Source organism: Pteronotus mesoamericanus, unplaced genomic scaffold, assembly GCF_021234165.1.
Source record: "Pteronotus mesoamericanus isolate MK-2021 breed Mesoamerican mustached bat unplaced genomic scaffold, CSHL_Meso_final contig_20, whole genome shotgun sequence".
NCBI lineage: Eukaryota > Metazoa > Chordata > Mammalia > Chiroptera > Mormoopidae > Pteronotus > Pteronotus mesoamericanus.
In genome coordinates, this window is record NW_026555085.1 from 11,937,115 (window position 1) to 11,948,246 (window position 11,132).

The following is an 11,132-nucleotide window of genomic DNA, read 5'->3' on the forward strand; positions in this document are numbered from 1 at the left end:
GGAAATCCCTTATGTTTGTAGAGAGATGGGGGTGGTAGGAATACTGGGTGGGCAAGAAAGAATAAATTCACATTCTTTATTGCTTATCACCGCATTCCCATCTATTGCGTGGAATCCAGCTGAGCGGGCCCTTTAATTCCTTGTTGCTCCCTGAGGGCAGACACTGGGGACAGATAACACAGGCTCTGAGAAGGGGACCGAGTAATCTATTTAGGGAAGCTAGGCGGAGGCTCTGGGGCAGGAAGCGGGGGTCAGGAATAGCCAAGGCCCCCAGGGCCACTGACTGGTCCTGGGCTCTCCTTCGAGGTAACTTTGGGACTGAGGGAGCGCCATCTGCGCTCTTTAAGGCCCATTTCATGTACTCTCCTAAAAATGTATCTAGTTCACCGCCCCCTCAGCACCCCACCCCTCACTACTGCTCCCAGCACTGCGCGCGCACATTTGTAGCAAGCTCGGCCCCTACACTGCCTTCCTGTCAGCAGGAGTAGTTTATTTTGTGGCAGCGGAACGAAGTCTAGAAGGTCTGCCACATGGATACATATATAGTAATAAGTAAACATATGCATGTAAATAAATAAGGACATGCCAAACCCGAACAAACAGACTTGGGTTGTGTACCAGCCTCAGCCCAGAAAAACCAAGAGCTGGGTGTGGCTGGACAGGCAGTGGTGAACGTTGGGAGAGACGGTGGAGATACCTGCAGAAAGGTTCTGGGCAGTCTGTAGCACCCTCCCAGGCCCTGCAGGCCAATGCCTGCCCCAGCTGCAGCCCCTGGCAATTCCTGAGCCCAGGGTGGTGCCTGAGTAGAAGGCAGCAGGGGATGATGGGAAGGGCTGGCCGTGGTCATGTGACCAACTGCCTCCAGGTCATGTGACCTGCCCCAGTGGCCCCGTCCTGGCTGCTCTCCCTCTGGGCACCGGCTGCTGACTTCAGCACTTCAGACTGCACACTTCTGGTTTCTCCGTGGGCTTCATTGCTTTCTGGTGTCCTCCCGGCCACCGGGGGGCAGTCTAGGGAAAGAGGGCTGTCGGGGAAGGAGGAAGGGCAGAGGGCCCCTTGGCTCTCAAGCCCCCGGCCCCCCAGGAAGCTCTCCTCAGGCCAGAGCGCCCCAATATGCCTTCTCTCCCCACCGCAGGGCACTTCGCGGCCTTAGGCGGAGGCAGAAGAGAGAGGCGGCTGAGTAGAATGAGGAGTGGATGACTGTGGGGGAGCAATCCTGAAACTCTACACCAGGTTCCTGGGTAACTAACGAGGTCATCTGGGCACATGCCGACCGTAGCACGTGACCTCAATCCTGTTCCAGAATCCAGACCTCTGATCACAGAGCCAAAGGTCCATTTTGGGCTCCTCTCCTTGAGCCTTTGGTCTTGTTCTCCAGGCAAGGCCCTAAGACCCTATGCCAGGGAAGCCACTGAGAATGTCAGACCTTGGTGGCACTTGAGAGGAAGCGTTTGCAAGGTTCCACCCCACCAAGCTATTTGGACTCTGGAAGCGGGGCCACGCACTGAGAGGTTTCAAAAGCTCTCCAGTGAGTCCAACCCCTGTAAGTCAGGGGAGAACCCGAGCCTCTGAGAGGGGGAGGGGCTCGGCTGCCTGCAGGGCCGATGGCTAGGAGCAGGGTTAGGACTAGAACTTGGGGCTCTTCCCTGGATATTTTAATTTCTTTATATCAAATGTCAGGGCCTTGCTCACATTTACTTAGTCCCACCTACATGCTTATCTCTCCACTTACAACGTCTTACTTTCCCCACAAAGCCAAGTTCACCTCTGCTTTCAAAACCCTGCTCCGAACTCCCCTCATGATGATTTGAGCAAAATCACACCAAACTCCCTTGCTCTCCCTAGTCCCGAATCACTCTAGCTGCCCAAGTATATGCCCCTCCAGCCATACCCAGGGCTGCCCTGTTTCCCATCTGCCCTGGTCTTTATCTCAGCCTTGAGTAGGGGCAAATGTGCTGCCTAGGTCTCTGACCCGAGTGTGACTAGGAATCTTACCGTCTCCACCTCAGGAGGAGAGAGTTCTCCAAGGGTAGGAATAGTGCCTCTCCCACCAAATTGGGAACTTCCTTGGGCAAAGGGGGAGGCTGGCTATGTCATTTCATCTCTCTGTCTGTTGCTGGCCTTAAGTCCTTCCAGCTATGAGAATCTTCACCCCAGCATTCTCTGTCAATCTCCTCTTCTTGGACTTTGATATTATAGAGAACCAAAAATACTCTTTCTGAACTTTTCTAGTTCTCTTCATTATCCTCCCTACCCTTATTCTGGCCATCCTCATGTCTCATGGAATCCCACAAACTATTCTCCAATGACAAGTATGACCCAGCAACCATGTGTGGGGAGGGGACAAATCTGATGTAGTCAACCACATGGGTTACAGACTCCCAGGGGAGACAGGCAGGGGAGAGACAAATCGGGAGAGAGAGAGATCTCTGCTCCAGAGCCAAGCTGAGCTGCTTGGGTAAAGCACTTGAAATTTGAGAAAGAGAACAGTGAGTGAGGAAACACAAATCTCTTTGCTTTCCTGAGTTGAGGGATGGCTGCCTCTCTGGAATTACTTTGGGAACCATAGCAAATTAGGTCCTCCAAAGGTATTCACACAGGTATGATACTGAAAATGTTAGGCATCAGGTAAGGCTGACCATCAGAATGGATGCCAGGGCTATTGCCTGAAGGCCCTGCTGTGCCATCTTTAGTTGATGGTTTTGGGGAGGTCTGGGGCTCCTGGGGGAGGGGCCAGGGCCCTGGGCCATAACTATCTATATCTGGGACAGTACTTGCATGTTTTAATAACTGGTTACCAGCTAAGTTATCTCCCATTTCAATCTGGGAACACCCTCAGGTCTCTTAGGCTCTAACTCAGACCATTGGCCTGGTAGAATAACAGGTGTTCCTGGGTATCAGGCAGAGTGGGCAAGGATGGGATTCCCAGTGCGGCTTCGGGGGCTCCGTCCTGAGACCAACCCGTGTCTGAGCTCAGGCCAGTCACCGTGGAAGATCTGGCCCCATCTCCAAGAAAGCAAAGGGATGTTCCCACCCCGGACATGAGGGGCAGAGCAGCAACTCACAGCAGGCGCGCAGGGGACAGCCCCTTGGGGTGAGTGTGGGGGAGAGAGGGTCATCCTCACGAGTACGGGCATCTCGTCGTCCGACATCGAGCTGGCTGGCTTGTCTCTGGCAGAGGGGGCGGCAACGACGCTGTTGGCGAAGCTCTTAGAGCTGGGCTTGGGCACGAGAAGCTTGACAGGGACAGACACGGGCATGACCATAGGCGTGAGGCTTTCTGCCTCAGGAGGGAGCTGCGGTGGCAGTGGAGGCGGCAGTGGCTGGGGCTGCGGTGGCGGGGCCTTCTCTCCTTCCTCCTACACAGACAATAAAGGCTTTGATCCCGGGCTGAGAGCGGCTCTCAGGGGGGAATGCACTGCTTTTCCTTAAAGGTTCCAGGACGTCATGCATGGGAGCTAGAGGACCCCTGCAGGGTAGTTTCCTTCCTGCAGTCCTGAGTGCTTCGGCTAAAGTGATGCCACTTGGCCGTGAACGAGGCCATGCACTCTGTTTCACATTTAAAAAATCATGACCATGCATCGCTTGTATATTAAAACATATATGAAAAAAACTTGTGGTTGTCATTTAAAGAAAAGGTATGGCCTTGTAATCAGGCGGGAAAACAAAGCTCTTGTGTAGGACCTTTTAATTCTATGTTTACTCATCTGTTAAATGGAAAACAAAGCTTTTATCTGGCATGGTCAGGAGATGAAGAGAGCTGAGTAATCCAAATTTTGGTGAACAGAGAATTAATCCCATAGGCTTAACCTATTATCAACAATACTCAAAGAACTGAGAAAATTCTTTGAATTTTAATCTAACTCTAAAAGTGTATGGATGTAGCGCACAACATGGATATCCTACCTGGATAATCCTGAGGGTATTCAAAGATCTCTGGATGCTCGAGTCTAACACTAGTGCTCTGGTGAAGGCTGGCCTTCACCTACTGATACGGAAGGTCCAAGTGACCTTGGTCGTGGCTGCTTCGAGCAGAAGTTAAAAGTGATATTACACCTACATGTTTTTTTGGCTGTCTGCTCCAGGAGGGGGGGAGGCTGGTATTCCCTAAAAGGATTTCTAGTACTTCAGTTTTTGACTCTTGTTCCTGAGGCCAGCAGAAGTGGGGACAGTTTGACGTGACTGGCTCCCAGTGTCAAAGCTTAGGCATTCTCGTTAGGAAAGGACTGTGCCTCCCCAGGAGCCCGCAGAGCGCTCACCTCACTCTTGTCTGATGGCAGCAAAGCAAAGCAAGCAGCACATGGCCTGGGAAGAATGGGGGGGGGGTCGGGGTAGGGCTGGCTCAGACTAACCTGTTTGAGGCTGGGGGAGGCTCTCATCCCCCCATGGGACCGCATGTGGCCATTCAGGGCAGGCAGGCTCTTGAACTCCTTCAGGCAGATGGAGCATGTCAGCTTATTCTTGGTATCAATCTGCTCCCCGAACACTCCTTTTGTTTGGCTGCTGCTCCAGGGTAGGGCCAAATGGAGAAGACGTGTAAGTTGAGGAAGGGGAACAGGGATTTATTTCAAGACCTTATGCCCTAAATGAACCCATTTTATTCATCTGGTGCTCCATTGTCCATGGCCCCAACTGTATCCCCCCAATACCCTCCAGAGAACTAAGCCCAAGGTACAGATGGAAAACTGAGGCTCAAGAGTGGGAAAAGGCTTATTCAAAGTCATGCAAGTGTTGAACAAAATGTCTGTCTTCATTCTATGCCTTCAGGTGCTAGGTTTTCCCAGCTATGGCTTATTAACTTTCAAAGGTCAGCTTGGGCACACTTCTTCCAGAATCTTCCCTTAGAGATGTGTGTCTGTGTCCTCTGGTTCAGCTTCCAGGTTGCACATTTTGGAACTTTATCAGGTTCTGGCTAAGTCTTTAACCATGTACATGAGGGGAGGAAACAAGTCTGAACTATTCACTGCGGCATTCTCAAAGCTTAGCTCTATGCCTGGCACACGGTAGGTGTTCAATAAATACTCACTGACTGAATGGACAGTGGGCAGAACACAGGCTTTGCTGCTTATTTGACACGCAACTTTAAGCTCTCCGAGCGTCAGTTTTCGCATTTGTAAAATAGTAATAGCTACCAATGGTTCAGTGCTCACTGTATCTAGGCACGTGATCATCACACCCACCCCCACTGGGTTACTTTACTACACATAATATAGGGTGCCTAGCACACTGTAAGCACTCAAACCCAAGAGCTACTATTATTATTCCTATAAACTTCTTTGAGGAATTGACGTTGAATTTGGAAATCGATCATGAGAGACAATGCAGGAAAACCTCCCAGTCTCCCAAAATGTCAACAAGTTTCCTCTCATCCATCCTACCTTGACTCAGGGGACCCTGGCTGGGCTCTGCCATCAGGTAGGTGCATCTAATTTTGAACCATGCAGGACACCGAAAGAAAGAAAAAAGAGAAAAAAGTGTGTTTTTGAGGAGAGGAGTCCTGGAGCGGGGGAACCCCGGGGCTGCACTTCCCGGACTCGGCCTGCTCGCTCCCTGACACCGGCTGTGCTCAAGGCTGCCGATGCTCCTGCTCTTGCACACCTCACACTGCTCTCCCGTGACGGCTCCCTGACCTGGGACCACGGCTCAGTCTACGAGCTGTCACCAGCTACGAGTGCAGCGGGACTCAATCCCCCACTGGCTCCCTCCCGTTCTCTCAGTCCACCCACTCTGTGCATAGACAGGCCCCATTCCCGTGGGAGACAGAACAGAGCGCCGTGTGGAAGAGCATCGTGCCAGGAGACTCCTGCTGAAATTCTTTTCTAGCCTTGACCATGTCATCTTGTATCACAAAGGCTCTCGGCTACTACTGTGCCTGAGCCCCTAACAAAACAGAATAGAGAGGAGTTCATCTCTGGCCTTCAACCTCCACCAGAGAGCTCTTTCCATCTAACCTGGTCCTATTCAAGGTCCTCTCCTCCCCTGACCACACTGTCATATGAGTGTAGCACTTGGAATATGCCAATCCACGATCGGTATCCCGCACATAGCAGGCTCTTTTGTGGTCAAATACATCTGAGAAACAAGCAGGTTTAATAACTGCGGCCTACAGATCAAATCTAGCCTATGGACATGTCTTGTTTGGCTAGACTGTTTTAAAAACACCCAAGAATGCCGTTAGATGGGGCATCTGCTCTCCAGGCCAACACAGACACCACCACTCCCTGTCGTCTCCTCCCAGGACACTTCACTTACTCACTTTACCTTCCTGGACCCTGTGGGCAGCTACGGGTATCATCTCTGCAACTACATGCAGTGTCCCCTTTGAGAGCGTCACGGTGCACATTAGCATTTTAAAGGCACTGAGAAGCCCTGTAACATTGCAGCATGTTTTACTTTAAGAAACCCCTAATTTATTTACCTGCAGAACCCAACCCACCTCCCAGCAATATCTATTAAACGTTCTCTGGAACTCTTGTTCTGAGTGATATACTTTGAGAAATGCTGTCATTATGTGGCCTCCCTCTCAAATGAGAACAATTTCATAGGGCGTACTCTGAGGATACAGATCCCTGAGGTTCCCGGGAAACTTGACTCAAGGCCTTAATCATTACATGCATCATTCAGGACCTGATGGGGTGTTTTGGCCATTTTCCTAGTGAGATTAGAAGCTCTATGGGGAAAGGACTGAGTCAAAATGGATTGCGTACTCCAAGTGCCTGACATAGACAGTGTCTGGCACATGTAGATTAAGGTTTGTGGAATGAATAAAGAATAAAAGGGTTGAAGGAGTTGGAGAGGACTGGGCACTGCACAGACTCAGCCCTTTCTGGCCCTGAGCTCAGATACCAGGAGAAACTTCTACTATGACAATACCTGAGGCCACATGGCACTAGGAGACAGCTGCTGATGCTGGGGCCCCACGTTGTTGAGGTGGATCCCACTGGGGGACATGAGCGGCCGATGGGGAAGGCCACCGCTGACCCGGTTCAGGTCCAAGCTTGCTGGGTCTCCCATTCCTGTATCAGAAGGCCCCAGGTCCCCGTGGGAGCTCTGCATGGCCTGTGCCGGTCTGTCGCTTGGGTAAGTCTTGGGCTGACTGTCCTCACGCTGCTGGTGCTGGGACAGGTGGCTCTGCTGGTAGAGGGGGTGGCTGTAGGGCTGCTGGGGCTCCTGGTAGTAGTACTGGGGCATGGAGCCCAGCTGAATCAGCTGCACAGCATGTGCCTGCTCCGCGGTATACTGGTGGGGGTCCCTGTGATAGGAAGGGGGCTGCAGATGCATCTGTTGCTGCTGCTGCTCTTGCAAGTGCTGTATCATGGGTGGGGACTGATAATACTGAGGTATCTGCATCGAACCCTGCCGCTGCTGCAGCTGCTGTTGCTGCTGCTGCTGAAGCTGTGGCGGGCGAATCTGTGGCTGCGGCTGCATATCTTGCATGGGCATACGCTGCTGCCCACCTTGCTGCTGCTGCTGCGGTGGGTAATACTGGTGCTGCGGCATCTGCTGCATGTGCTGGGACAGCATCTGTGGGCCCTGCAGTGACTGTCCTCCCTGCACTGGCATCTGAGCCAGTGGCTGCTGGTAGTCATAGTACAGGTGCCCTTGGCTAGGGTGCTGCCCGACCTGTAGAGCTGGTTTGGACAGCCCACCAGTGAAACCAGGGTGAGGCTGCTGGGGCACCTGCTGGTAGCGGGGAGGGACTGATGGTGCTGGAGGCTCCATGGGTTTCTGGGACAGCAGCTGGCGGAGGGCACTGTCAGGGGCTCCATCCATCACTGCTGACTGGGTGTGCAGCACCTGGGCCATATTGTTGACCTGAATCCGCAGGTTTTGGTTGGCAAACACCTGGGTGAAAGAGTCTAGCTTGTGCAGGACACCGCTGGTAAGCTTCTGGGTCCGGATCTCGCTGGCCTGGGAGTAGGTGTACTGGTAGCCATCGGTGGGTTCAGCCTGGGCTGGTGCCCCCCACATCATATTTGAGTTGGTCAGGTTGCCACGTAGCTGGACGTGGTTTCCAGCCCCTGCATGACCACTCCACCCTCCCTGCCTCGAGGTATCCACTTGGCCAAGGTTTTTGGAGCCAACAGGCAAGCCCAGACCATCCCGAGTATCTTGAGGGAAGTGGGGGGAAATGGGAGAGGCCTGAGGGGCATCCATTCCAGCCCCTGTGACTGTATTCCCATAGTTGTGGTTCAGCCCACCATGGACGCCAAGTGGTGGCTGTTGGTAGAAAAGGTTCTCACCACTGTGGGCCACGTGATTGGTCTTGTACAGCTGCTGATCCCCCATGGTGCCTGCCTTGGTCGTGAATGTCCAGCCACAAAATCATAAAAAAAAGGTCAGTGAAACAAACCCAAAGGACTGAAACCCTGAGAAGGTGAGAGGAAGCGTCCACACTACTCCACGGCTGACATGTCTGTGAACGTGGCTGGAGCCAAGTGTTCCTGTTGGCCTGTACCACTCATGGGCAGAGCAGGGGACTTTACATCCCCACCCGGGCTGAGGTATGGACCAAACACCACCGTGGTGAAGAGATGCCGCTCACACCTGCAAGAGAGATGGAAAGAACAGGCAAGGATTTACCAATGAGCAATTATACCTGCCATCACCAGTTACAGAAATAAGTAGAGAGAGGAGACTCGGTTAGAGACAGTCAGTGTCACACACACGACACCCTTTGCACTGATTCTGCACATCTTGGCCCTCACTTTCAAGCCATTCACTACCAAATGGCTCATTAGTTCATGGATTTTTTAATTCATTGTTTTGCTAACTGATTCATTCCATCCATTCTTCTGGGACCCTGCTACTGAAGGCCCAGCACTATTCTAGGACCTGTGGGAGATATGAAGAAGTTTAAGGCATTCACTCATCAATTTATCTCTTCAACAAATACTTCCTAGACACCTACTAAGTGTAAGGCATAATGCAAGGAAATGATTAAGGCATGGGCCAGCTCTTGAGGAACTAACCGTTAGAAAAAATTGGGTCCATGAATAAGACAGTACAAGGAGAAAAGAGATGCATGTAATAAAAAGATAAAAATCATAATATGGGATCTCTAGACTGCAGAGCACATTTCCAGCAGAAGAACTGGAGACAGTTTCAACGAGGAGTACTGCTCTTGTTAGTCTGCCTATTAGGTCAACATAGTTACTTGCTTCCTTGTGGTCCCTGCTCACCAAAATATCTGTGCACAGGGCTGACCACCTGGCCAGAGCATTATGATGTGGCCTGGCAGACACAAAAAAACAGACTGGGCCAGTCAGATTCCCTCTCGAAAAACACGAACTAGGAAATTTGGAGAGACTGATCTAGTATGGTTTGAGCCCAAATAGTGTCTTTCATGGACTTCAGACGGGGGTATGCAAACCCCTGGGAGTACACAAAGACTGTCCAAGAACTACACACGCAATTTCCAGACCCTCAACTTCCACAGAAACTCTTTTCTAGAACTGATGGGTGACAGGGGTGTGAGTTGTCCTTTTACACCTGCTGTTTTGTTACCCATTCCTGTCTGAATGCTACCTGCGCTTACTGCCCCAGGGATTGTGCTCCTGGCCACCACACAAGAGGACACTTAGAAAACTGAGAAAGCGGCAACTCTAATAAATGTGTAGTAAATCTTTTTTTGCATGGTGGGTGGTTTCCAATTTTTTTCCCTTCATCCTTACCCAAGGACATTGTTTTCATTGATTTTACAGAGGTAAGAAGGGAGGAAGAGAAACACTGATGTGAGAGAGAACATCGATCCTGCAACCTTTCGGCGCGCAGGACGGCATTCCAACCAACAGCCACCTGAGCAGGGTTCCATTTTTTTTTTTTTTAATTAGGAACATCAAGAAGTAATTAAAATGAAATTGTTAGTGTTCACTATGTAATTTTTGGCATATAACTCAGGAGCAGATCAAGAACTGAGTGACCCTGCTTTAACAAAACTTTTATTTCTATGTGTATTAGTTCATGTGAGCGAGAGTTTTCAGTGCATATAAATGAAAAATGAAAGGACAGTCGATGCTGATCCTTGTCTCATGCTTTATGCAATAAGTAATATTCTTCCTTGGATAAATAAACAAATGGAAGAAATAGCCCAGTAGCAGCAATATTCTATCTCTGGACCCGGGCGATAGCTGCATGGGTGTGCTCACTACGGGATAACCCAACCAGGATACTACGACCTGGTTACATACAGGTATGTGTACTGCATGTCAACAAAACATTTATTTTATGTCATCATGGTCTAACCCCTCTCTTTTTGACTTGTCCAACTTAGGCCCCCTTCTTCCCTCATGCTGCTCCCCCTGCCTGGAATGTTCTTTGATCCCCTCCTCACTCGGCCAAATGCTGCACACTCTTCAAGTGTGACCCTATCACTTCTAAAAAATGTTCTTGCCTCCAGAATCTACTGCATTACCTGTTCCATGTACTTCTGTTAGCATTTAACACAATTACATTCAAAATGTTTGTGGAATAAAAAAAAATTTAAAAAAATCACCCAGCATCACCATCTCACAAAGATGCATTTTCAATATAATTTTGGTTTTTATGCTTATTAATTATTTATCCAAATTAGTAATACAATTGTGTTGTCTCAATCAATTGCACACTATTAATAATTGTAATGATAACTGAAACCAGAACAAAATTTTAATACTTAGAGCTTTATGATTTCAGGAAATTAAAAAGTTTTAACTTCATATAAAATTGTTACAGAGAAATATGATAGGGAAACAAATGAAAGAGTTTTGAGCATAACAATATATTGCATACATTACATTAGGATAAAATTCCATGGGGGAAGCGAAACAAATAAAATTTCAAGGAGAAAAGGAACACTGCGTATTAACGAAGAGCGTGTTCATGCATTTTTAAAGTGGGTGATGGTAGGTATCAGATTGCTATGGTGTTTAGATGCTACTGGATAAATTTAAAACAATGATGTAACAGTTTTACGTAAAGATAATCACATTTATAATATACTGGGAATTGCATATTCTACAAATGTATGATTAAAAGTGTAGACGTAAGCTTACAAATATGTGAGGGGTATATAGTTTTACTAAATCATTTTATGGGGGTTTTTGAGCAGCAAACTTCAAAGACCACGAAAGCAGCCACCCTCCAACTGAAGG

The 11,132-nt window shown here is 49.5% G+C and overlaps 1 protein-coding gene across 1 annotated transcript in view; it reads right to left on the reverse strand.

The window, feature by feature from the left end:
* Nucleotides 1-8,537, reverse strand: part of TRERF1 (transcriptional regulating factor 1) — a 35,043-nt gene extending 26,506 nt beyond the window's left edge. Inside the window, exons 1-4 of the mRNA XM_054568760.1 lie at nt 6,874-8,537; nt 5,379-5,425; nt 4,353-4,503; nt 3,066-3,359 (exon numbers count right to left, since the gene is read on the reverse strand). Of these exons, the coding sequence (XP_054424735.1) occupies nt 3,066-3,359; nt 4,353-4,503; nt 5,379-5,425; nt 6,874-8,289 (1,908 nt within the window). The 5' untranslated portion in view covers nt 8,290-8,537. The remainder of the gene's footprint in view (nt 1-3,065; nt 3,360-4,352; nt 4,504-5,378; nt 5,426-6,873) is intronic.
* Nucleotides 8,538-11,132: the final 2,595 nt, after the last annotated feature.